At 44.3% G+C, this 26,092-nt stretch overlaps 10 protein-coding genes across 10 annotated transcripts in view; 5 read left to right on the top strand and 5 right to left on the bottom strand.

The window, feature by feature from the left end:
• Positions 1 to 1,314: 1,314 nt before the first annotated feature.
• Positions 1,315 to 2,811, top strand: CYBJADRAFT_176703 (glucose-6-phosphate dehydrogenase; the record flags this gene model as incomplete). Its single annotated transcript, XM_020216809.1, has 1 exon — positions 1,315 to 2,811. The coding sequence occupies one exon, from the start codon at positions 1,315 to 1,317 to the stop codon at positions 2,809 to 2,811; it is 1,497 nt and encodes a 498-aa protein (XP_020072623.1).
• Positions 2,812 to 2,969: 158 nt separating this feature from the next.
• Positions 2,970 to 3,986, bottom strand: CYBJADRAFT_123519 (Pkinase-domain-containing protein; the record flags this gene model as incomplete). Its single annotated transcript, XM_020212487.1, has 1 exon — positions 2,970 to 3,986. The coding sequence occupies one exon, from the start codon at positions 3,984 to 3,986 to the stop codon at positions 2,970 to 2,972; it is 1,017 nt and encodes a 338-aa protein (XP_020072622.1).
• A 622-nt stretch (positions 3,987 to 4,608) lies between these two features.
• RFC1 (replication factor C subunit 1) lies at positions 4,609 to 7,449 on the bottom strand. The gene is made up of 2 exons (XM_020217314.1): positions 7,296 to 7,449; positions 4,609 to 7,227 (listed from the first exon to the last, which is right to left on the bottom strand). The coding sequence occupies exons 1-2, from the start codon at positions 7,347 to 7,349 to the stop codon at positions 4,684 to 4,686; spliced, it is 2,598 nt and encodes an 865-aa protein (XP_020072621.1). The 5' UTR covers positions 7,350 to 7,449; the 3' UTR covers positions 4,609 to 4,683.
• Positions 7,450 to 7,704: 255 nt separating this feature from the next.
• RUD3 (Rud3p) lies at positions 7,705 to 9,172 on the top strand (the record flags this gene model as incomplete). Its single annotated transcript, XM_020217313.1, has 1 exon — positions 7,705 to 9,172. One exon carries the CDS (start codon positions 7,705 to 7,707, stop codon positions 9,127 to 9,129), a length of 1,425 nt encoding a protein of 474 aa, XP_020072620.1. The 3' UTR covers positions 9,130 to 9,172.
• Positions 9,173 to 9,276: 104 nt separating this feature from the next.
• On the top strand, positions 9,277 to 9,891 carry AIM41 (Aim41p). Its single transcript, XM_020214436.1, has one exon. The coding sequence runs from the start codon at positions 9,305 to 9,307 to the stop codon at positions 9,812 to 9,814; it is 510 nt and encodes a 169-aa protein (XP_020072619.1). The 5' UTR covers positions 9,277 to 9,304; the 3' UTR covers positions 9,815 to 9,891.
• Positions 9,892 to 10,398: 507 nt separating this feature from the next.
• Positions 10,399 to 11,324, top strand: RSR1 (Ras family GTPase RSR1; the record flags this gene model as incomplete). The annotated part of the gene is made up of 2 exons (XM_020216227.1): positions 10,399 to 10,405; positions 10,567 to 11,324. The coding sequence occupies 2 exons, from the start codon at positions 10,399 to 10,401 to the stop codon at positions 11,322 to 11,324; spliced, it is 765 nt and encodes a 254-aa protein (XP_020072618.1).
• Positions 11,325 to 11,348: 24 nt separating this feature from the next.
• OCH1 (initiation-specific alpha-1,6-mannosyltransferase) lies at positions 11,349 to 12,975 on the bottom strand. The gene has a single exon (XM_020214435.1). The coding sequence runs from the start codon at positions 12,686 to 12,688 to the stop codon at positions 11,498 to 11,500; it is 1,191 nt and encodes a 396-aa protein (XP_020072617.1). The 5' UTR covers positions 12,689 to 12,975; the 3' UTR covers positions 11,349 to 11,497.
• Positions 12,976 to 13,042: 67 nt separating this feature from the next.
• Positions 13,043 to 15,130, bottom strand: MAE1 (malate dehydrogenase (oxaloacetate-decarboxylating)). The gene has a single exon (XM_020214434.1). The coding sequence runs from the start codon at positions 15,078 to 15,080 to the stop codon at positions 13,092 to 13,094; it is 1,989 nt and encodes a 662-aa protein (XP_020072616.1). The 5' UTR covers positions 15,081 to 15,130; the 3' UTR covers positions 13,043 to 13,091.
• A 4,467-nt stretch (positions 15,131 to 19,597) lies between these two features.
• On the top strand, positions 19,598 to 21,322 carry CYBJADRAFT_183185 (high-affinity glucose transporter of the major facilitator superfamily; the record flags this gene model as incomplete). Its single annotated transcript, XM_020217064.1, has 1 exon — positions 19,598 to 21,322. The coding sequence occupies one exon, from the start codon at positions 19,598 to 19,600 to the stop codon at positions 21,320 to 21,322; it is 1,725 nt and encodes a 574-aa protein (XP_020072615.1).
• Positions 21,323 to 21,723: 401 nt separating this feature from the next.
• CYBJADRAFT_193358 (small oligopeptide transporter) overlaps positions 21,724 to 26,092 on the bottom strand; it is a gene marked incomplete at its 3' end in the record, with an annotated part of 12,476 nt that continues 8,107 nt past the window's right edge. The window contains exon 2 of the mRNA XM_020217476.1: positions 21,724 to 22,765. Coding sequence (XP_020072614.1) covers positions 21,724 to 22,765 — 1,042 coding nt within the window. The remainder of the gene's footprint in view (positions 22,766 to 26,092) is intronic.

Genomic DNA, 26,092 nt, shown 5'->3' with positions numbered 1-26,092 from the left:
AACCTATACTCACATCTACAAAACTGCAACATCTTCGTGAAGATTGATCTGAAGGACGTTGAGCTGGTGTTTACCAAACAGCCGTTGCCAATGTCCAATGTGGACTTTGTCCAATTGCCCAAGCATATCGGCGTGCACCTGATGGAATGAACACTGAGAGCAACAGATCTTATCCATGTAGATTACATCGATAACGTACATAGAAGCACACCTGTGAATGGCCGTTGTAGATGATGTGAGTGCATTATGTCTTGTCCGTGCGTGGCCCAACCTGCAAAGCACCGGTCTGGGACAAATCGGACGAAAGTCCACCCTCGCTGCCCCCTGTGTCCCAAACGCGCACATCACCCAGCCGAAGGCTACAAAGTCCAGACGTGTGGTTGTATGTGTGTGACTTGGGGTAGCGTATGGAAGCAGCAGGACACGGATATCGTGGTGTTCGTTGTCGATTCACCAGATGAGCCATTGTGTGAGCCTTGGTCAACCACCAATGGACACAACAAGGGCCTTTTCCAGTCCAGTCCTGTCCCGTCCCGTACAATAGCCCAATGGCCCAAACGGTCTATTGTCTATTGTCTGATTATGATTTAGTTGTTCCGGTGTACATAGTTTTTCCGGCATCAAGAGGTGCAGCGTTGCATCAAGTCACGTGCGCAGAATAATAGAAAGCGCGAGCGAGCGAGCCAGCCTGAACGAGAATGAGAGAAAAAAACACCTTCCTCCCCCCACTCAGGGGGCATCACCACCTTTCACCAGAGGAAACTGGGCGGAGGAATCCAACCCGCTCCAGCGCTGTTCTTGCCTATCGTTTGTGTATTTTTTTCCGCTTCCTACGACTTATCATCGCTTCAACTGCACTTGGTTTATTTTCGCCACGGGCTGTTGGAAATATAAAAAAGGGGGCAAAAGTGCGTCGAATTTGCGAATAAATAAAACACCTTTGCTTGTTTGAGCTTGAAGCTTTATAAACAGAATTGACTTGTTGGCGTTTTTGTCTGTAACTTTATACCAAAAAACGACTAATTTTCCGTCTTGAAAGCATCACAACTTTTTGCAGTGCTTTTTCAGTGTCCACAGAAAATTTCCCAAGGTTGCCTTCAAATTTTTGGGTTTTTTCTGGTTTTTTTGTGTCACAATTTTGATTTTTTTTAACCCTCGGAAGAATTTTTTTTGTCCCAAATTTCTGTATAAAAGAAGGTGCTGATAACCCGAGCATAGCAACCAAATTTTTTTGTCCATTTGTCCCATTTTGTTCACTCTTAGCTCATCGGATTAATTTACAACAGCTACAATATCACCATTGAAGAAGCAAAGATGGCAACTCAATTCAAAGAGAACACAGTGATTGTTGTGTTTGGTGCGTCTGGAGATCTGGCGAAGAAGAAAACGTTCCCAGCACTATTCGGTCTCTACAGAGAAGGATATCTGTCGTCCTCTACCAAGATCTACGGGTATGCTCGTTCACAGATGACGTCTGAGGAGCTCCACGACAGAATCAAGGGGCACTTCAAGACCACGACGGAGGAGTCAAAGCAGAAGGTTGAGGAGTTTTTGAAGTTGGTGTCGTACATCTCTGGTCCGTACGACAAGGCTGAAGGGTTCAAGACGTTGAACGAGTCAATTGAAGCGTTTGAGCAGGAGAGAGGCGTCAAGGAGCCTCACAGACTGTTCTACCTGGCGTTGCCACCTTCGGTGTTCATCACAGTGGCCAAGGAGCTGAAGGAGAACGTGTACGCTTCTAACGGTATAACGAGAATCATCGTGGAGAAGCCATTTGGCAGAGACCTGGAAACTGCCACAGAGCTCCAGAAACAACTGTCGCCGTTGTTCACTGAGGAGGAGATTTACAGAATTGACCACTACTTGGGTAAGGAGCTGGTTAAGAACTTGTTCGTGCTAAGATTTGGTAACCAAATTCTCAACAGCTCCTGGAACAAGGAGTCCATCAAGTCCATCCAAATCTCATTCAAGGAGCCATTTGGTACAGAAGGCCGTGGTGGTTACTTTGACGACATTGGTATCATCAGAGATGTTATGCAGAACCATCTGCTACAGGTGTTGACCCTGCTGACGATGGACAGACCTGCTTCTTTTGATCCAGAGTCTATCCGTGATGAAAAAGTGAAGGTGTTGAAGGCAATGGCCCCAATTGATAAGAAGGATATCATCATTGGCCAGTATACAAAGTCATTGGATGGTTCCAAGCCTGCGTATGTCGATGATGAGACTGTCAAGCCAGGCTCTAAGGCTGTTACCTTTGCTGCCATGACGTTACACATTGAGAATGAAAGATGGGACGGTGTTCCAATTGTCATGAGAGCCGGTAAGGCCTTGAATGAAGGTAAGGTTGAAGTCAGAATTCAATACAAACAAGTTGCAAAGGGAATCTTTGAAGATATGCCTCCAAATGAGTTGGTTATCAGAATCCAGCCAAACGAGGCTGTTTACATCAAGTTGAATGCAAAGACACCGGGTTTGGCAACCACTTCCCAAATCTCTGATTTGGACCTGACCTACTCCAAGAGATACCAACAATTCTGGATCCCAGAGGCGTATGAATCATTGATCAAGAATGCCCTTGAAGGAGACCATTCGAACTTTGTTAGAGATGATGAGTTGGATGTCAGCTGGAAGTTGTTCACTCCATTCTTGAACTATTTGGAATCTCCAGAGGGACCATCTCCAGAGTTGTATCCATATGGATCCCGTGGTCCTGAAGAGTTGAAGCAGTACTTGGCTGACCATGGCTATATCTTCACAGGTCCTGGAAAGTATCAATGGCCAGTTACAAGACCACAAGAGAACTTGTGATGTGTCGAGAACCAACATTCTTTCCAGCTCTTAGGATGAAGCTTCTGTAATCTTTGAATGACTTGTTTAAGATCTTTATCTGCGTAACCAAATAGCATTCTACAATCAATAAGTGATTAAAATCATAAGCACATTAATTTGAACTCCCCTTTCTTGATTTATTCCCCACTAGTTTCATCTTCCCAACACTTCTGTACAAACTTTTCCATATTCACGCTCTTCTTGCTCTGTCCAATGATCCATGGATGCTTCAACATTTGTCTTGGAGAAGCTCTTTCCGAGGGATCCTTCTTCAAACAATAGTCGATAAATGATCTAAATGCCAAAGTCCACACGATACCATCTTCATCTTCTAGCCTTGGTTGGAACGTCATAATCAACGTTAATACCTCGATTGGGGAGCAGCCATTGATGTCGATGTCCAACGGGAAGTGGCCCTTTGCAACTTCCAGCAACGTGAGTCCTAAGGACCATACATCAGAGGTCACAGAGTATGGATGTCCTTGGATACGTTCAGGAGCCATATAGTAAGAAGTCCCCGTGAATGTCGTCGCCAGCGAATTCACAACGACGCCAGAGACACCAAAATCACACAGCTTCACATGGCCATGAGAGTCCAACAAGATGTTCTGTGGCTTGATATCACGGTGTATGATTCTATTCTCATGTAAATACGACAATCCTTGAAGCACAGACTCTGCAACTTTACCCAAAACCTTCTCGCCGATTCTTCCACCACGTTTCTTCACCTTTTTATAGATGGCATCCAGTGATCTCCCACCCATGTATTCCATTGAGATACAGATCGAGGCATTTGCCTCGTTTAAGAACATCCCATAGTACTTCACAATGTTCGGGCTCTTACAACTCTTGTTGAATTGCAACTCTCGTAGTATCTGCTTCTGGGTATCTGCACAATTATCAGATATGATTGTTTTCAGGGCAAATATTTTTGACCCGTTCTTAAGACGACATCGACTGACACTACCACCAGCTCCTTCACCCAGCACATCGAGTTCGATGATTTCGCCACGCTTATGAACAAGAGTCCATTCATCAGCGTCCAACTCGTCAACGTCCTTGTATTTAACCTGGAGGGTATGGGAATCGTCGCCATATTGTGATGGACACTGTTTGCTGGCTGCGCTGGAGCATGGGTGGTCAACCTCAGCCATGATCTCTGCAGAGAACAGCCCCATACTCGCATCACTGGTCACAGTGGACGGGGTTGGTACGTCAGAGACATCTAACTGTGCAAGCTTCGTCACAGTGGAATTCAACGAGTTATTAGAACTGGAGCCATGCGTATCAATATATGGTAGTGGCCTCTCCAAAGGTCTCCGTGACGATGTGTGCTGTTGAGACTGTGCCTGTGATTGTAACTGTGACTGTGACTGCGACTGGCACTGCACCGGTGCTTGTGAGTGTGCTTGTTGTGTGGTTTTGACAGCCAACTGGGGCAGCTTCAGCTTTGGTGATTTCGAGTTCTTGTTCACTACTGGAACCCGTAGCAACGGTGGTGCGGACATTGTTCAAGTACTTTCAGCCAGAATTGCACTCCAACAGATCAATTCAGCAACTTCCAGCGTCCAAAACACCTCAGATTCGCTGTGTTGTGTGTATGTTGTTGTTGTTGTTCTCTCTGCTTTGGCTGTGTAGGGTTTCCCTGTTGTTGTGGATTTTTCTGCCAGTCGGTGCTACTGCGCCCCCTACCGGAGGATGGTAGTTGATTATGTAATGATGTGGTCTGTGCTTATGTAAGCTGCTTACATAAGCAAATCGGGTACGAAAAATTTGCTGATGATGTATTACGTAAGCAGTTAGCACTCCGGCTTTCATTATAGTGATATTATACACGGATACCCCCAGTTTCTATTCGTCAAATTCTTCCACAATATCAGGCTCCTCCTCCTCCAAAGGCGTATCTTCCTCCTCCTTTGGTGTTGCTGAACCTGCTGCCTTTTTACCCTTCGTCGTCTCTGTCATTCCAGGTCTGAATATAGCCACTGGATGGATTTCACTGTTATACTTCCTAGTAAACTTGGACTTTGTAGCTGTTGGAATCTTCTTCAGCAGAGGAGCTGTGGTCTCTGGACCAATTGTGTATTCCATTAGCACGTCCCAGTCTGCCTTGGAGAGGTAGTAGTAGTCCAAGGTCTCAATGATCTCTGGTATGTTCTCAGCACTCGCAACTAAAGGCTTTAACAGTTTCTTGACCAGTACTGGAATATACTCCAGTCTGAACTCGACACGATCAGTGCCGGTCCTCAGCCTGGTGTCATATTGCAGCTCTGTCAATAGTCTCTGATACTTGCCAGTCTTGGAGTTCTGACCCAGCCAGGCACTGAAATTTATACGGCCCCCAGCTTGGCCAGAGATGAGACAGGCAGGTCTTAAAGTGGACATCACTGCGTGCAGTGGCATCAACGACCACATCTGCTCCGAGCTGTGGATTCTCTTATCGACAAGATCACCAAGACTGATGGTGTCTGCAGCTTCGGCAATCAATTCTAAGTGTTTCACTTTACTTGGTGCATTTGCTGGTCTGGTGTTCAAGTAGTTCTCTTGCATCATCAGTGGAACAAAGGCATGGTCGTCAAAGTACCATTCCATCTTCTTGTATAATGGCGAAGGTCCATTCTCCATCCACGACTGTCTGTTGAGCAGTCTTGGAATGATATCGAACGGCTTCAGTGCAATGTTCTTCTGCCATGCGTTGGAGATATCCTTTGTGTTGGAAGAGTCAATGGACTTTTGCGTCGTGGACACTGTGGATAACAGATTAATGATCTGTCTGATATCGTTGCTGGTTGCTGCCACTAGTTTATCAATGATATTTGGATCTAGCTTGATGTGCTCCCTTAGTGCAATAGTCATCAACCTGGATTTCATCTCACGTGCGCTTGGTCTTCTGAAGGGTAGGTCTAAAGTAACACGATCAAATGGCCTCATCTTTGGTAATGACTTGTCATTGCAGATAAGGATCATTGGGGCCTGTGTCTTCCTTGCAAACGCAGCCAACTGGCCAACACCACCACGATCACCTCCGGACATACCATCGACCTCATCCATAATGATACAGAACTTGTTCTTGTTCTCAGTATCGTTTGGTGTCTCATGGTGGAAATAACCAACAACAGAGGTGTTGTCCAAAATACCACCAATCTTACTGTTCAACAGCTTTTGTGAACGAACGTCAGATGCATTCTGCTCAATCACGTCGTATCCCAGGGATTCAGCAACTAGGTGCGCTGCTGTGGTTTTTCCAATCCCTGGTGGTCCATGGATGAGTACAGCACGGAAGTCAGTCTCTCCCTTTGTTGGCTTCTTGTTCCCGAATTTCTTTGGCCAGTCTATTAACCATTGTTTCAGTTTCTCGATTGTTGATTTGTTACCACACAGCTGGTCTAGTCTTGTTGGTGCATACTTAACAGTCCATAACTTCTCATCGTCAGATTTCAATTCGGATGGTTTTAGGTGTTTGCCAGACGCCTTTGCCTCCTTTATGGCCTTTTCTCTCTGTTTAGCCTCTAACTTAGCCTGTGCTTCTAACTTGGCTGATTCCTCCATAGCCTTCCTCTCTTCTTCTTCTCTTTTAATGCGTGCCTTCTCTGCCGCATCGCCATCACCGCCTTCTTCCGGCATTCCCTTGATGAGTTGAATGAAGCCGTCTTCATCTATGGCTTTGATCTTGTGCTGCTTAATCTTACGGACTTTTGACGGGCCCGCTTCTTCGCCAATGACAACAACAGAGGTCTTTCCAGATATGGACTTGGTCACTTTGGCACCATACTGCTTCGCCAATGCCTCCGCATCTTCTCTTCCCAGGTTGGGCATGACACCTGTGAACACCATGGTCAGGCCGGTTAGACAATTTGGAGCGCCAACAGGCAGTTCAAGATTGGTAGGGGCATGTGCAACGTCCGCCTGGCGAGCTTTGAACTGTTGATAGTTGAAGGTGCCCTTGTCTGTCGGTATATCCTCTGGTAACTCGGCATCAGGAATCTTTGCAAGCACATCCATTGCAGTGATACCGGTTGATTGGGACGCTGATTTTGAAGGGGTCTTCTTAGGTGTTGTTCTTGCATCAGAGGTCCTTAACTTCTTTGGTGTCTCTTCTGGTACCTCTTCAGTATGAGTCACGGTCTTTCTCTTCTGAGGTGATTCCACGGGTGGTTTAGAAGTCTTCACTGGCGAAGCGGCTTTCGTCTTTGCCGTTGACGAGCGAGTACCTCTTTTGGTGGCCTTCTCATTTGGCAGACTACTCAATTCTTCTAAGAACTCAACATCATCGTCGTCGTCAAACGCAGCATCGTCATCATCAAAGTCGTCATCCAACACAACAAAGTCTTGGTCTTTGGACTTTGTCAATTTTGGTTTCTTGGGTGGTGCTTGCTTGACGGTCTCTGCAGATCTCTATAAAAGGTGAAGAGGAACGTATTAGTACTCCAATCAAGAGAAACAACCACATCTGTGATACTCACTTTAGACCCCTTAGACCCCTTTGAGTTACCAAAGAACTGTCTTATATCCACCATCTTGATACTAGTCCCAATGTCCCAATCTCTCCTCCTTTGGTCTGGAAAGTCCCCTTCGTTTGTCTTGAAAGAAGAGAACGCGGTACGCGAAACTTTTTTTTTTGTTTGTCCTCTTTGGCGTTAATTGCTTTCTCTGAACTGTCTGTGTCGTTTTTTGTGTAGTCCCAAGTGTTCTGTCTTAGTGTGTTTTTTTTTTTGTTTTTGTCCTTGTGAGGACGTTTTGTCCAAACTGTCCCTTTTTGTCGTCTGAATGAAATTAGCACCGAGACAAGGTCAAAGCTTTAGAAACTGAGACCATAAATTACCCTTCAACTTTAACGCCAGACCCCTTATTTTGCTACTAAGGAGACTCACAATGGCTAAGAAGAAGAATAGCAATAATAAGAACAAGAAGCATGCGAAGGCTGAAACCGCAGTACACGAGTCACAACCTGACACGCATACAAAAGAGAGCGCTGCTGAGGAAAACGCAGAGGAAGCTATCACAAGTGAAGATGGCCCGACTGCGGTGGATGGTGGTGAGGAGGTTGCCGAGGAAGTTGAAGTACTACAAGAGACTGGAGTGGATAGCCCAAGTTCTCAAGACCAGGGAGTGCAAACTGAGGAGAAAGTGTCTGAGGGTGTCTCTGATGATTCAAGAGTAAAAGAACTGGAAGAGGAGGTATCAAAGTTAAGGTTGGCCAATGAGGGTGTTGAACAGCTTCAGAAGGAATTGGAACAGACTAAGGAGTCCAAGGAAAAGATTCAGGTCCAGTATGATGCTTTGCTCGCAAGGATCGGGTCGATGAAATCTGTGTTTACGAAGATGAAGGAACACGAACTGGAACTTGAAGAGACAAAGGACCAACTAGAGCAATATGAAAAGCAAAACTTCCAGTTGAAGCAAAAGTCACAACACTTTGAGAAGGAGAACAGTGAATTGTCCAAGACTGTGGAGCTTTTAAAGACTGAAGGTCACGATCTAAACGCCGAATGTGATAGATTGAGTGCAGAGTTGAGAAACTTGAGATCAGAGTACGATTCAAAGGATTCGGGCTATACGAGTGAGAAATCTCAACTCGAGAGCATAAACCGTCAACTGTCCAGTCAATTGGAACGTTTGAAACAGTCCAACGAGGAGTACATTGTCACTATTGAGAACAACAAGAACGTTAATATGTCGTTGAACAACGAGATTACAACGTTACAAGACCAAATATCCGAGCTCAACAAAGTGATCAAACAGCTCGAGGCTGATGGAGAATCACATTTGAATGAGAGATCTCAGCTTCAGGCGAAGTACGAGAAACTCTCAAACGAGTTCAAAGTCTCCTCTGAAAAGCACGTTGAATCCCTCAATGCTTTACAAACCGAGTTACAATCATCAAGTGATAAGTACGAAGAATTGGTCAATCTGAACGCTAAACAGAGAGATGACTGTGCTAGAATTCCTCAGCTGGAACAAGAGTTGAAAGAGAAGCAACTACAAATAGGTAAGCTTCGTCACGAAGCTGTTATCCTAAACGAGCATTTGACCAAGGCATTACAACTGATTAAGAAGAACAGTGCATCTGAACAAGTTGACAAGGAGTTAGTGACCAATTTGTTCATCTCTTTCCTGACCATTCCAAGAGGGGATACGAAGAAGTTTGAGGTCCTACAGTTGATCTCTAACTATCTGGGATGGAACGACGAACAGAAATTGCAGGCAGGGTTGTCGCATAACACCAGCAGTAGAGTCAACTCCAGGGAGAGCTTTGTATCACTGTGGACAGAATATCTGGAGAAAGAGAGTAGCTAATCCCCATCGCAGTATATATAGATCAAAAAAGTATTCATCCCGGTGCTGTCTGTAGCGTGTGCTAACCGAATATGTTTTTCGAGACTTGTCCTCTGTCTTGAAAAAAGACATCTGAACTTCAGGGCCACTTTCGAGGTTAATGTTAACAAGACACTGAGATCACACCAGGTGAAGGATGTTTGTGCCACGTCAGTTTATTAGATTCCAAAGCTCAACGGCTTATAAGAGCACCGTGAGTCTCTTGAAGACCGATTTGAAAACGGCTATGAAGGAGAAGAATGCTCTCAAGAAGGATACTGTCAAGGGCTTGTTGTCCCTGATCAAGAACAAGGAGATTGACACGAAAGAGTCGCAACACACTGAGTTTCTATTGTACGAGCTATTTTCCAAGGCCATTTCGCAGAGAAGGGACTCTATAAAGGAGTACACCGAGCTGAAGAGACCGGAGTTGGCTCAAAAGGAACAAGATGAGATTGAAGTCATCCAAGGCTATCTGAAACAACTTCCAGTTGCCAGCGAGGAGGAAGTTCAAGCGAAGGTGACTGAGCTCCTGGAGAAGCTGAACGCTAAGGATCTCAAGTTGAACCAAATTTTCAAACAAGTTCCATGGGACACGGTTAAGAATGAGTGGAAGGCATCTGAATCCAGCGTTCGTGCCGCAATCGTCAAGCAGATGAAGAAATAACAGTCTTGACTTCGTATATAAAGGGTGATATAAATGCATGTACATAGCGAGGACAATTTGTCCTCCAAACTGGAATACATTGGACAAATAGAGATTGATAATTGGTGGAGAACCTGAACAAAAACTCCACCGCACAACTCAAGCGACCACAAGATACAACATGGTATGCGCACGCTGTGTTGTGGTATGTTTTGCTTTTCTCCTGGATCTCCTTGCAGATTGAGATCTCATGCCCGCGGTTAGCTGGGTTTTGTCTTTTTTCGTGATTTTTTTCTCTGCTGTTGTCTTGTCTGTCCCTTTTCGATCTGAATAAAAATCCTTTGGACAGTGGAGCCAGGAGAAGGTTTCAAATTTCGATTCAAGACATAAATCAACACCCCCAGACAACCACTTTCTGCCGCTTTATAAACTTTAAAGATCGACAGACGTGTGAAGAATCCCTTTCCTACATATTCTATAGAGCTGAGACTAGACTTCGTTTGCATCGAAAGCGGACATTGTATTAATCAACAAAAAAGACGCAGAAAAGAGACAAAGGGGACAAATAAGAACGGCAAGCGCTTCACAATTGAGATAGAGAAAATATGAGAGGTTAGTCTTCAATGTACACAGGAGACATATCCACACAAACGTCTCTTTGTCTGCACCATGTGTCTACATCCTGAGTCTGTGTGTTTATGTCTTGTCCCTCCATCTTTTGCCAGCTATTGACCGTTACTAACAAAAGGGCCTGCAATGCCCCTCAAAAATAGACTATAAAGTTGTCGTTTTAGGAGCAGGAGGTGTGGGTAAGTCATGTCTCACGGTACAATTTGTCCAAGGTGTGTACATTGACACCTACGATCCCACAATTGAGGACTCGTATAGAAAGCAGATTGAAGTTGACGGACGCGCGTGTGACCTTGAGATCCTGGACACGGCCGGTGTCGCCCAGTTCACCGCGATGAGAGAGCTATACATCAAATCAGGCAAGGGCTTCATCTTGGTGTATTCCGTCACCGATGAATCGTCGCTGAAAGAACTGCTGGCATTGAGAGAACAGGTGCTGCGTATAAAGGATTCCACTAACGTTCCAATGGTTCTGGTTGGGAACAAGTGCGATCTCGTCAACGAGCGCGTACTCAAACCGGAAGATGGCATTGCAATCAGTGAGAAATGGGGTAGAGTGCCCTTCTACGAAACCTCTGCACTGCACAAGACCAATGTTGACGAAGCGTTCATTGACGTTGTCAGACAGATCATGCGTAGCGAGAGTGAGCCGGTTAACCCTGACTCGAGAATGCAATCGACGTCGAACCTGTCCTCTACAAACGTATTACAACAGAATCAGCAGAGAAAGATGTCACAGGCTGGCCAGTTGCACAACAATCAACAGTCACAACGTCAGGCATCGTATGCATCGCAACGAGCAACTCAGCAGGCCAAGCCATTGGGGAAAGTTGCGGCTCAGCAGAATGTCCAACAGCACAAGAAGACAAAGAAGAAGAAATCGTCATGTGTCATTCTCTGATAATGTACTATACAATAAGGGTCTGTGTCATTACTATTAACTATCATAACTACTAAGTACCACCATTCTGGTCTCTAATTATTACTATTCCGATGTTTTTTGTTTAGTAGATTTGTATGTTATATTCTCATCATTAAGAACTTGGACGAATAAGTGTGTACATAATGGAATCATCAATCTTTTCGGTGACGTGAGACTGTACCTTTCATTCTTTCATTCTCAGGTTTCCAGCTTCCTTCAAACATATGGTGGACATAGGCATCTTCATGCGACAGATGTTTTGATCCCATATGGCCGACACCGGGACTGAACCCGGTGATTGGTAAGACAAGCACATCATCAAACACGACAGCTTGCTCCATTAGGGTAAAGAATCTCCAATCGACACCGTCTTTGGTAATGTCCAAGCCGGTGTTGTACTTATTAACAGGAGTGTGGTTTGTGATATGGACATTGGGTCTCAATTTGATCAAGTCGTTGAAGTACGTGAATATCTCGTCCGTGAAGATACCAGGCCCAGTCCAGTTCATGATGTCTGCGCCTGCGTCCTTTCCAGAGATGATGGAAAGAGTTCCATCGCGTTTCTTCCTTAGGGTAGTCTCGGTGATGTTAGCAATCAGTTCGCCCAACATTGGGTGTCCTGGCTTACTCTGTATTGTCCATTGACAGAACTGCACTCTCTTTGCGTAGTACACATTCCAGTCGTCCCTATCTGGGTCTGCTTCGATTCCAATGACGAGGCCCGCGTCATTGACATCGTTATAAATAGTTTCATTGTTTGAGACCCATACGTTTGCCGGCTTCAAGGGCACGGTATCAACGTCTGAGTATATCCCCCCGCGGGCAAACAGTATCAGATATCTGAAGAAGTCAGCCTTCAAAATGGCCTTCGGCAACGATACAAAGGCATCGTAAACCTGTGGTATTGATTCATAGAGGGACTTGATCAGGTCATCAGACGCTTCGTCGGGAATCAAGTTATAAGCATAGTCATGGTGTAGATCAATCCAACTTTGTGAATGCTGTAGCAATTGTCGTTCGAACCGTGGATCATCTCGTGGATACTTCCACGTCTGCCAGATGATCCTTGGAATCTTGATGCTAGAGTCGTATGGGTACTGGAATTGCAGCTGTTCCCTTAGAGATGCATCCGCAGGCAGCCTGTTCAAGTGCTTACTCGACACCTCGAGGTAGTGCGACTCGTCCTTGGAGGTGAGCTTGAGAATCTGGCCGAATCGCTGGGCCTGAAACCCTGCAACAGAGTACACTGAGAGGTAAAAGTTGATGCAACACACAAGAGCAGCAGCCCCGGTAACAAGGTGACGTGATCGCTTGTTCCTCAGCAGCCTTCCGAGAATGTTCATTGAGGGATCGTTCAAATGAGCACAGTCACTGGGTAAGGAAAGCAGCTCAAACAAAACTCCCCAACTCTTTTCTTCAGGGATTTTATGTATGCCACGACTCGCTTCCTATGCACCAACAATATGGAATTTGACGTGGTGTGCGGGTGTGTGTGCGGATGTCTGTGCCCGGGACGTCGCGTCGCGTTTTAAAATAAGCACAACGCTCTGTTCTAGAACCGGCCTTTCATACGCTATTGTTGCTTCCCGCGTTACTACGGTGATGAGATATGATGATAACCCAGTGTGTGAATGTATATAATGACAATACTATTAACCGTTCCTATTGTGTTGTTTTTCATGTTATGAATCTCAGCCTCTGGTGTGTAGAAGAGACGAGAGAGCAAATGCCGTTGTTCCAATGTGCTCAGAACTGATGCGTGTGGATATCGTGTCTGTGTTCCACCTTCACCATTGGTCTGTACTCTGGCTTCCACATCTGCTGTTTCACCCACTCCACACAGGCATCAAAGTCTCTTGGGACAGTAACGTACTCATCCTTGCCTGGCTGCACCTCGTCCTCGATACGGGCAAGGCCCTCGTCCAGTGCTTGTAGGATGACAGCAGCAGCAACCTTGGCAGAAGTGTCGTTGATGACCTCCAATGGTGGAAGCAAACCAGCCTTAGGGTCCTTGGACAATGGGGACAGGGAAGCCAGTTGGTCCACGGCGGCAGAGATCATCTTGTCTGAGATGATCTTGGCTCTCGAAAGAACAGAACCCAGGCCGATACCTGGGAATGCAAAACAGTTGTTGTTCTCCGAGATGACCCATCCATCGACAGGTTTGAATGGCGAACCGGTGGCAACCATGGCGTCGTTGTTTGTCCAGGCCATCAAGTCCTCTGGAACAGCCTCGTGGAGTCTTGTTGGGTTGGACAATGGGAAGATGATTGGACGTGGGTTGTGCTTGTGCATCTCTTGCACAATCTGCTGCGTGAATGCACCAGCTTGTGTGGAGCATCCAATCAAACAAGTTGGCTTGATCTTCTTGACAACTTCATACAGTGACTTTGTGTCGATTCCCTCCCAATCAGCATCTTCATCGGCATAAGAGTGTTGATCTGGAGTGGAGGTCTCCTTCATGGACTTGAGAATCAACCCTCTGATATCTAAAGCGTGAATCTTAGACTTGGCCTCCTCGACAGTGGCACCGTGTGTAACCATGTGGTTGACGATTTGATCAGCAATACCCAAACCGGCGGAACCAGCACCGTAGATGACAATTTGGGAGTCCAAAAGGTTACGGTTGGTGTGCTTCAAGGCTGCAGAGAGGGAAGCCATAACAACAGCACCGGTACCTTGGATATCATCGTTGAAACAAGCCAACTCGTTTCTGTATCTTTGCAAGAGTGGACGACCAGTGGTGACACCGAAATCCTCAAAATGAAGAGTTGCAGATGGGAATCTTCTCTTCAAAACCTGGATAAACTTGTCGACAAAGTCGTCGTACTCCTTACCACGGACTCTTGGGAATCTGTTACCCATGTACAAATCATCGGTGATCAGCTTCTTGTTGTTGGTACCAACATCAAGACACACTGGGATGACTCTACCTGGGTGGATACCACCACAAAGGGTCATAAGGGCAAGCTTAGAGATGGCAATACGGACACCACCAACACCTTGGTCACCAATACCCAAGATACCTTCACCGTCAGAGACAACAATGTAGTCAACATCCTTATCTTCACCAAAGTTGGCCAGTCTGCGGTCGATGGAGTCTGGATCTGTGATATCGAGGAAGCAACCTTCTGGTTTTCTAAATCTGTGGGAGTAGGCAGCAATGGCGTCACCTTCAGTTGGTGTGTAGATGATTGGAACCAGCTCTCTAATGTGTCTTCTCACCAATTCGTAAAACAGAACCTTGTTCTGCACTCTCATTGACGAACAGAAGTCGTTCTTGGCCAATGGTGTCTTCAAGTAGCACAATTGCTTGTAAGCCCTCTCAACTTGGGCATTAAGGTCGTTGACCTGGGCAGGTAACAAACCTTCGAGGCCAAACGCAGCACGCTCCTCGAGTGTGAAAGCGGAACCTTTGTTGAACAATGGAGAGTTCAGCAGCTGGAAACCGTTGAGAGAACACTCAATTGGGCCAACAGCAGAGAGTCTTGTGGCCTTTGCAACATTGATGGCTGCACGAGCAGCCTCACCAATAGGCTCCTTCATAATGCACTCATCTGGGTACTGGTTAACGGAACCTATCGTCGTGTCTCTTGTCGTCGATGCTCCACTGGCACCCACAGTTGTGGAGTAACGTCTGCCATCAGCAGCTTGGGTGTTTGAGATTGTCATGGTCTTGATGGAATATCTAGCGGAGATGAGATTCGCAAGTCTAGAGGATCTCTTGGAAAGCATCTTGTCAAAGGTCTTGTAGGTGAAGAGAGGGACCTGTGCTTCTATTTATATTAAAACGCTCTAAGAGGGGACACAGGATGAGTAAGAAACAGGGGAAAGCCCTCGGGTAGGAAAAAAAAAGAAATGAGGACAGGGTTAAACTTAAGTCTCTTTGTCTTGAAATGTTAGAGAGATTTCGAAGCGATTGAAAGGACAAAAGCAGTTTTTATTTTTGTTTGGACATTAGGAACGAAACTGGACGACAACCACCGGGTGCAGGTTTTCTGCTACGACTTTTGGTGCCAAAGAAACAGAGGAGCGGGCGAAAAACAAGCCCAAAAGACGATTTAGGCAGAAGGAGAAAGCCGGGTGTCCGTGCCCTAGGCTTCAGACAGCCGTAGTCGGCCAATGGGCGTCTCGCGCATATGCCTACCAACAACCATCACAATGTACAGGACGGGCTAAGCGTTCAAGGGGGGGGGGGAATAGGTGGTGCCATGTGATTGAAGAAGATGAATCATCGACTGGAATTAAGCTGAAGAAAGTTATTAGGTGCGTTGCTTTTGGATTGAGAAGGGGGTGTCAATGGTCAGTTACGCAAGGTTCGATTGATCTCTCTAGACGATAAACGATAAAAAACCCAACTGTTAGGCACGCGCAGCCAATTAACTGTTGCCTTGAATTGCATTGCGCTGGTGTGGCGTCTACCGTGTTCCCTGGCTCCATATGTCGGATAAGCTTTGATGTTTTCTGCTGCGCAAACCATATTTAGCATGCTTGGCTCACTCGCATCAGACAAACACGTTGAAATTTTGGTGAAGTTCCAGATGCCCATAGAGAACAAAGCGATTGCGAATTCTGGGGTAAACGGAACCAAAACATCAGATTTTTTGACACTTCCATACGGTATGAAAGCATCGTGAAAAAAGAAACAACGATGCATTGGTGGAAAAAAGCTCCGAGGTATGACTCATATTGCGTTATTCTCTTTAGCGGAAGGGAACGCCCACACGTCTCGACTCTGGAGTGCCGTCTTCAATCTATGGTGTTTCACTGTGTGTACAGTGTCGCCATGTCCAAGGCACAAAATGATGTCTGGATGTGTCTATCTGTGCTGGTTTTGCGCACGTTCCGGAGAATTTCGGATCAGTGCCTCGTCCTTGTATTTTTCTTCTGCGCGTAAAATGCTACAACAGGTACACTGTACGTCGCCGTAGAATCCCGGAAGGAATGCCTCTCTTTTTTCACCTTCATCAACTTCAACAATTCCTCTGGAGTTCTCACGTCCGCTGTTCAACAAACCCGTATGAGAGAAAACGCTCAGCCTGTGGAGACCATTCTATATGTCTGCTTTGGGCTTTTTACTCCTCGTCTCACGGTAACTGCATTGTCTTGTATTGTGCGGGGAGACTGGTGATGTTGACCAACAAAGGTCTTCCGAACAAACTACATGTGGCAACTATAAGGATCTTTGCCTTTTTCAATCACCGTGTCTTGATACTTGAAAGGTAAAACCTGTCATTTGGCATCTCTTTGTGGGCTAATGAACAGTTTTGTTGTCTTTAGGCTATTTTTTTTCTAACCGGTATGCACCGAGAATTATACATAACCGCTATCTAGCCTCGTATAGCAGCATGTCCGATACTCGTCTTTGGAAAGGCTCAAAGTACCACCGCGGCCAGTGCACGTTGAAGTACACCTTTACACCCTACTTTGCGTCACAGAGCTTCGTGAAACTACGAAATATCGCACAGTTTGTCATACCCAGACACTTTCCCACTTGTGTGGTTCAAAGATGACGACGATGAGAGTCTCCAAGTTTATAACTGAAATGTCTACAAGGGTTCGAGACAAATAGGTAAACCAACTCTGTAGGCCCAATCTGAATATCCCGATGACGCGCAAGCCATGAGTTCACAAATCGGGCTTATAAAAAAATTTTTCCGCACGGCAAGGTTGATGATACATTTGCTTTCCACTCGATGAAACAACAGGACGTTGACTAAAAGGGAAGAAATTAGCGCCTTATTTTTCCGTAACGTGTTTGAATATAGTGCTGCAAATGCCCTGTTCAAATTAGATACCAACGTATCTGAGCCTTAGGAGTGGTATGCCGTGAACGGTGAAGACCAGAACCGGTAACGGAGCGGATAGCGAAATCGGTAAAGGTTATCGGTAGCGAAGGAACGGAAAGGTTTGGTGGATATTTTGATTGTTTTAGAGTTATGATAGGCGAATATTAACTCCAAGATTACCTCTTTTTTTTTGGCTTTGACATTCTGAAGAGTGGAACTTGCAACTTGATTAGCTCCCAAATTCTGCTGATAACAACATGCAGTAGGTCTCATCTATTCTTAAGCTGTCAACGTTGATTGTTGACTTATGGGAAATATCTATGACTTTTCACATCCTTGGTTCACCGTCTGAAGTTGGCCATCCACCACAACAATCACTCATTACAAACATTCATCTCATGGTGGAGGTTTATTTCAATTCTTTGACACCTGCATTTTCCCGTTGGCGACATAAAACGGTATTGTCCTTTTTCCCTTGTTCGTGTAACTACAAACTTCTTCAAGTCCACTGGAAGAAACAAATGTTCTCTGTAAGCGTATGGACATTTATGGGGCTTCGAGCACTTGGGGAATGGTACCTCCTCCCCTCCCCCAGTGTTCCCTAAATATTGATTTCTTGTTGTGTAATTGTAGCTGCTGTTCAAGAAGTCTTCTATGGTGGTTGAATTACGAAAAGCCAACGTGCTGTGATTACCTTGTCCAATAACACCTTCATATCTCCATTTTGAGGGGTTACAGTTTTGATAATGTCAAAGAAACATTGGCTCGTAAAAATGCGGGATGTCTTCAAGTGGTGGTGGATGTTGGGTCGCTGCCACAGGTGTTCAAACAAAAGTTTTCCAGTTTCTCATATACGCGATGTTCTTGACTCTTGGACAACACACGCAATGATCGGTAAGCCCAAAGGGTCCTGGACACCCGAAACCAGGTGATTTGACTTTGAATTATCCCTTCAGGGCCCCCCTTATGATTGTGATGATTCAAATATTCCACCACTTTCCAGGTTGATATGAATATGCATACGTCATTATAAGTGGAACTGTAACAACCCAACAACTGTACCACTAAAGCCATGAGTCCATAAGGTCAGTGTTTATGAGAGATTCCTTTGGTGAATTAATTGGCTGTGTTAAACCAGAGTAGAATCTTTGTAATGCGTCTAATCTCAGCATGATTGGGTACTTGGTTGAAATGTCCTATCATATTTGATACACTTTAATGTTTGACACTCGCAGTTAATCCTTCTGGGTAAGTTCAACCCACCAGTTAGAGTCAAGAGAAAAAGGAATAAAAATGCTTTTGCATGCTCTTAAGCTCACCAATAGAGGAAATAATACACGCAATTCAAGCCTCAAAGTAACGGATGGCTCATCTCTAGGGCTTTCCTTTTCATTGCCTGATCTTTACGTGTACTGAACATGGACAACGCTTAGTTTCTCCTCAGGGTTTCCGTAGAAAGACGGGTTACCGTCAAAGTCATGCTGATTATTGCAATACCAAGCAAGGATGCCTCCACAAAGCTCGATTTCCCCTCTTTAGTAATGTGTTAACCAAATTCGAATCTCACTGAATCTCTTTTCCTTTTCCATCAAAAGTGTGGTGGCAGTCTTCCGTATGCATAGTCTCACATCCTTCAAAAGTTAACAGATGCCTACTTTCCATGTGAGTAGCACGACTAAAACCCCACACACAGTCAATACAGTGGAGAGTTACATCGTGTAGAATGTTTGGGGAATCTTTAGATCTTTTTCTACGCTAACTTCCAAACAATTCGTTCTCTCTAAGGCTATAACTTATACTGTCGGCATTTGTGAAGGTATGTGCCTGCATTGAAAAGCGTTGAAACCTTGTTTTGCTTTCGCCGACATCAGGGTCCAACCCTGTTCTCATTTTGATGTCAAGAAACAGACACTAAACTGAGTCTCTGATGGTAGAAGTCCACCCCCACACTGTTTGACTCATTGATGTGAAGAGTAAGACGTGACCTCAAAAGCACAGCGAATATGCTAATGCCAATACTGAAAGAGGTCTTAGGACAAGAACCAAGACACCTCGTACGTTTGGCTTTACACGTTAACTGAGACACTGTTCTTGGCTATTCTGTGTTATTTGTTGGTGAGTACAAGGTAGCAGATACATATCAGGACATAGACAGTGTGGTCATCGGTCTTACCACATCATACCATTGTAGCCCGCTCTCCCCACCATCCTGCGTATGAACCTCGTACAGTTCAAGGAACCGTCTGTACAGTCTGCATCGTACTCACAAAACCACAGAAGACTTCTCTGTTATGAAGCAGTTGACTGGTTAGGTGACGACGTGGTGGAGAAATCGTCTATGTCAGACCAGATGGTCTGGTGAACGTATGGATTGTCTTGACAGGTTGGTCTATAAAAGGACATCTAATTCGTGTTTCTCCTGTCTGGTTGTTCTTAGCCTCTCATCAAACATCAACTTCACAAATGTCCAACATCTTCTCTCCAGTGAAGAGGTTTTTCGGCAAATACTACAGCACGGAAGGTGCTCCACCAGAGATCTTTAATAGAACTCTATACATTGCCTGTTTTGTCTTTGGTATTCTCGGTTGCGCTCGTGGTTACGATGAAGGTTATATTGGTGGTCTCGTTGTTAAGGAGCCCTTCATTGAAAGATTTGGCTTGAATAATCCTGACGCTACTGCGGAGCAGTTGGCTGATTTGGCGTCTAACATTACTTCTATGGTTCTTGTCGGCTCTATTGGTGGGTCATTGCTGGCTATGGTTCTTGTTGATAGATTCGGTCGTATTAGAACTCTTCAAGGTGTCTGTATTGGCTGGATTATCGCAGTTGTTATTCAGATAACTTCTCAGTCTGTTGGTCAACTACACGTTGGGAGACTGTTTGAAGGTTTCTGCGTGGGTCAAACTGTGGTTATAGGCCCTTGTTATCTTTCAGAGATTTCTCCAAAGAACATCCGTGGTTTGACCAACTGTATCTTTGCTGGTGCCGTGTACGTGGGTTCTTTCCTCTCTAACTTTATCAATTACGGCTGTGCAGTTAATATGGATCCGGACTCAGACCAGCAATGGATCGTTCCAACTGCTTTCAAAATCGTTTTGGCTGGTCTATTGTTCATCGGAAGTCTTTTCTGCTATGAATCACCAAGATGGTTGGTCAAACGTGGCAGAGTCGAAAGATCTGCTTTGATGTTGTCAAAGATCAGACACCTTCCAACAGACCATGCATACGTTCAATCAGAGATCCATGATATCCAAGCTCAGTTAGCTCTTGAAGAAGAGGCAAGAGGTAAGTACACACTTCTCGGTATTTTCAAAGAGCTCTTCTTAGTCAAATCTGTCCGTTACCGTATTCTACTTGCGCTGACTGCACAAATCCTTGGCCAATGGTCCTTCGCAGGAAGTATCACTGTTTATATGCCTGATTTGGTTGGTCTTGTTGGAGTCCAAGGTAATGATAGATTATTGTACTCTTGTTTCTTAGGTGTCGTGAAATTTACTTCGGCATACATTAGTGCCTTCTTCATCATTGATTACTTTGGAAGAAAGAGGGCTCTTTACCTGGGTATTACGGTTCAATTGTTATCAACTCTGTTCTTTGCTATTTACATGATCATTGTTCCTAATGGAGGTGAAGAAGGTTCCACTGTTTCCGATTCAGCTCGTAGAGCCAGTTATGCGGCTCTAGCAGCCTTGTACATGTCAGGTGTCGGCTGGACAATGGGCTGGAATTCCATTCAATACTTGATCAACGCTGAAATGTTACCTTTGGGTGTTCGTAATATTGGTACTGCTATGATCATGGCATGGCACTATATCCACCAATACTCCACCACAAAGGCTATGCCATCCATGCTCATTACAATTACTCCAGGTGGGACGTTCTTTATGGGCTCTGCTATGTTGCTTATGGGTTTGTTCTGGGCATGGTTCTTCCTTCCAGAAATCTCTGGAAGATCTTTGGAGAGTATGGAAGAGTTGTTTGACCTGCCTTGGTACCTCATCGGAAGAAAAGGTGCTCAGCTCTGTCCTGACAGATCTGACATTGCACAGCTTAAGGATAACGATATCGTTGATGCAGAAAGTAAGGAGGATGATATCGTTGAGCGCACTGAGTCTCGTGACAATAGTTCGACTGAGCACCGTGAGACTGTGGACTTGGAAAAAGCTGTTGCTAGCGAGAAGAAATAAGTTCAAATAGCATGGGATAGCCACATGCTCTCTTTTTCAGTTTCTCTATTTAATCATGTACTTGATTGTTCAGTAGGTGAAGCGTATTGCTCGGTGAATGATATTAGTCAGTTTATTGCTGAAGTTGATGATGTAGCTTTAGCTGGGAGTAGAATATTATATCTCCCCCTCTCAATAGAAAAAGTTCTGTATAAAAGTTATACAGAAGATGTTGACTCTTATCAGCATTGATGCTCCTGATTTGGCACAGTATCAATCAGCCCACTGTTACACATGGGGGTCTTGACATATTATCTGAGACTATCCTAGCATATGTATACAATAAAGTAAGCATATATAGCTGTTAGTATTCATAGGTTAACTAATAATCTATTCAGCGACAATAAGAAAATGAAGTAGTTCTACGTTGTTGGATAATTACCCCTCTCAGGTCCGAAATAACCTCTCTCAGTAGCAGAAATGTCATATAATGCCACCTGTCCAGCACCACCATCAACACCATCGTACATTACCGTATTACCCCACCAATTGATGTCCTTCGCATGGTATTGAACTGCAAAGAAGATAATGATCGCAGAAAATGCAACACCTGCTGAAAGAGCTGCTGAGATAACATAGTCATACTTCTCGAACCATGCAACATAACGTCTTCTAATGTAGTACATGAAGAGAAATCCAAAATAAAGGGCACCTGTCAGATAAGTCAAGTTGTATGGGGCATAAGTTGAAAGGATTCCACCAATTATCACTGTTGGTTCCAGTTTTCCAAAGTACTTGTACCAGGTACTCTTACCACCAAAGCGTCTCATTACAATGAAAACAAGAGCAATACCAAATCCCATCAAAAATGCATATTGCATTGTTGGATACAATCCGGAAAAGACAATCTTTGGACCGATGGTACCCCAGAAAACCGCTGCAGAATAAAAGGTCCTTTCAGATGGACATGTAAACTTGGAAGATTGGTGTGGTTGACAGAAATCTTCAATATTGGACATTGACCAGTTAACTACTCCCAAACTCACGAAACACTGTATGAAAGTACCAATGATCTGAGCCCTGAAGATAGCACGAGGAGGAATCCTAGCATAGTGTCCAATCTTCAATGAGCTCACGAAACCATCAGCCTGTCCATCAATGTTGTAACCGAATGCCTTCAACGTCATCAAGGCAATTCCATTCCCACTAAGAGCGTATCCGACAATCAGCTCAACAAGAACATTTAAGCCGAATTGAACACCTGTTGTAGCCACCAAGACAGAGAATGGGATCAGAAAGACAAAATTGATTGCCAAAACAAAGAACAGGCCCCAAACCGGTGTCTTGGTTTCTTTATAAACCTCAACAGTGAGGATAGAAAGAATGAAGGCAATAATCAAGATGGTCACATAGTACCAGTCCGGGACCTCCTTGTACTTTCTCATCATTCTAGAAGTTGGATCTCTAAAGTTCTTAAAGGTATCACCTTCGGTTGTTAAGAATGACTTGAAACTAAACCCCTTGATGGACTCTTGGTATCCAGAAAGCCACATCTTCAGCGCTGTCTTAATTGTGAACCATTCTTTATAAGAGTTGTAGAAGAATGCCAATGGATATAGGGCAAAAAATGCCCCGTAAATGACAATATTTGCAGCAGTGTAGAATGGCGGCGAATAGTTTTGATACTTCTCTGTATCTAGAAGTCCATCCGTGATGATCTCAGTCACATCAAACCTCTCTCCTGTATTGGTGAAAATACCATTGCTATTAATTGGCAGATATGCTGTCCAAGAATAGTTGGAGTAATACACGCCAATGATGATGAAGAACCCAAGAAATGCTCCCAAGTACATATTCCAAATAGTCAGCCATGGGGTAGCCAAAGGGTCTATAAGCATAGAGACAACATTCCAGTCAAATGTTGGAATTGGATTCAAACCTAAGCCTGAAACACTTCCAGTAACAACAGCCAAGTTGAAGTTGTTTGGGGCAATCCAAGTCATCCAGTTGAAGGTGCTCAAGACACCAAAGACGTAATTTGGCAGCCAGAAATAGCAAAACATGCTAACAAACACTATCCAGAAGAGGTTGTAGCGTGAAATTTTCCATCCATGGATGACTTCTTTTCTCTCAGGCTTCAAAAGGGCTCTGTTAAGGGCAAGTGATGGAAGAAGAGTTGGCCAAACAGATCTTGCAGGATACACACAGAACTTTCTTAAGATCCCAGCAAAGGATAAGCCAATAAATTGTGTAGACATAGTAAGAAGAAATTGAAATCCAAAGTCAACCCATTTGTTCTTGTAGAACATTCTTTGGGTAACAATGTTTGAAGTGACGTACACCGAAGAGCCGCAAACACTGCTCATAACACTTGCAAACATCTGTTCCTTGTAGCTATAAGGCCCAGGGTTTAAAGGTATTTTACCACCAAACCAAGGAACCGACACATTTGGCATGAAGTACCCCCAAGCTTTACCACATGGATACATCAAGACTGAAACAACTGGTGATGACAACACAATAGAAGGCTGTCTATGGGAAAAGAATTCATTGATTCCTCCAGCAACAATGCCCCAAATTATGGCTAGTGTGTAAGATCTGATGGTCTCACAAGAATCATGGTCCTCAAACATATCTGTGATAGAACGAACTTCTGGGTAGATCGAATGATAATGGAACAAGGTAGCTGTAAGCTTTGCCCTAAAGTTCACCATAGGCTCTTGAATATCCAGGTTTCCATTGACAAAGTCATTGATGAACCCCCAATCTTCGATAGGAAAATTAACATCATTCTGATGATCCTCAATTGTTGCTTGAAATATTTCGAGTGTACTTTTGTCACTCATGTTGATGATCTTATCCAGCACATACTTCACGTCATCACTTAAATCATCGCTCTCTGTAGTTGAGTACCCATGACCGCACTTCTCCAATAACAAATTCAAGGCTTCTGGAGAAAGACCAATGTAATATTCAAGGACTTTATTCTCATCCCAGACCTTTTGGCCAAAAGTTTTGTCAACTTGGTCAATGTAAGAACTGTTTTCAGAGGGAGAAAGATCAATTACCTTGGAAGTACCGACTCCTTTCTCTGTGAAGCTTTTATTATCGAAAGCTTCCTTTTCTGAGTATTCTCCTAAGTCGTAACTCATAACCGGCTAACCTGTTGATGCTAATTCTTACTATATAGTCGGCTTCATACCTCGACACTTCTAAAGGGAAAACTGGTCTTTCTTTATAGTAAGTTTTGGGGTTATAGCAAAAAGGGGAACACGCTAGAAAGTGGTGGAATCCCGTCATATCAGTTCAGATAAGCTGATATGATCTTATCATCACTTTCAATTAATACTCTCTTCCTCAATATCATAGTATGTAACGACACAGTGGTGTATGTACAGTGGAGTCAAAAGTTGCAAATCGCAGGCGTGGATCTGCGTCAATTAAGCGAAAGGCATCTTAAGGAGTTAACGCTTTACATTAACCACCACAGTTCTGAGTACGTTTTATCACGCTGTACATTGAGATAAACGTCTTTGAGGTTCAATACGAAAGGGCTCCATCTTATCAATGTACGTAAAACCTGTAACCTTTACGCCGTTCGCTAGCAGCAAACGTAATGAGTGTCATTCTATGAAATATCGTCCATTAGGGCCTGTCATCAACAAGATTCAACAGCAAAACAACATGCATGTTGACAACTCGAGGCACAGGTAAATGCATCCGATGATTTTTCCTTAACCTCATAACAGCTCTTTAGCAAACTCATGTCAAATCAGCACTCTCCGTGGGAGAGATGTCACTTGGACAATTTCAGCATTCACACCGGGTGCTTTCTAAAGATCGTCCACTATATTACACGATGCATGACATGTCTCCTCTCGAATATCTCTCTGGATATCTCACTTATTGAAAAGTGCCGTTCGAAATCACATCATTCTTCCACTGTGTCAATACATGGAAATCTCCCCATCTCTGACACTATTAGCACCATATTTTTGAGTAAGTAAAGTGGAGACACTGAGTTTTGAGTTGAAGTCCTTTGAAATGAGTCTTGTTTGATTGGTTGAAATGAACCAAAGGTCCTCCTCCATTCTTTCCCAAAAGACAATGCAAGTAACTACACATCATATGCTACTGTTGATGAAATAAGACCAGAGGCGAAATATAAGGATAAAAGTGTGAGTTATTTGCTGTCATCCTATTCAGCATGGAAGACAGGCCATTCCTCCACTGGATGTTCAAACATCATGACGTTTAGATATTCTCATATGTCAATGTTCCAACCCTCTGACCTCTCGATGTTTGAGGGGTGTCCCAAAGGGGACGATATTCTACTCCATGGTGAATATGGGGGTCTCAAAAAGTGATTACTCAACTCCTAAGTGGTTCTACCACACCTTTTGCACATTATGCTATAAATGTTGGTACTACACACTGTTAAAACTCTTTTTAATTGGCACTGTTTTTCTATGTATTGGATCTTTACGTAAAGTGACGTCTTCATGCCGTCGGATAATGGCCCATTTCTGGCCCAAAGTAACCTCTTTCAGTATCTGAGATGTCATAGAGAGCCACTTGTCCAACACCACCGTCAACTCCAGTACCAATGACGGTATTTCCCCACCAATTGATATCCTTTGGATGATACTGAACAGCAAAGAAGATGATAATGGCAGAGAAGGCAACACCCGCGGTTAACGCAGCAGACAAGACATAGTCATACTTCTCGAACCAGGCAACATAACGAATTCTGATTATTCTCATGAACATGAAACCAAAGTATAATGCACC

Source organism: Cyberlindnera jadinii (genome assembly GCF_001661405.1).
Source record: "Cyberlindnera jadinii NRRL Y-1542 unplaced genomic scaffold CYBJAscaffold_2, whole genome shotgun sequence".
NCBI lineage: Eukaryota > Fungi > Ascomycota > Saccharomycetes > Phaffomycetales > Wickerhamomycetaceae > Williopsis > Williopsis jadinii.
This window is presented reverse-complemented; position numbering and strand designations above follow the sequence as displayed.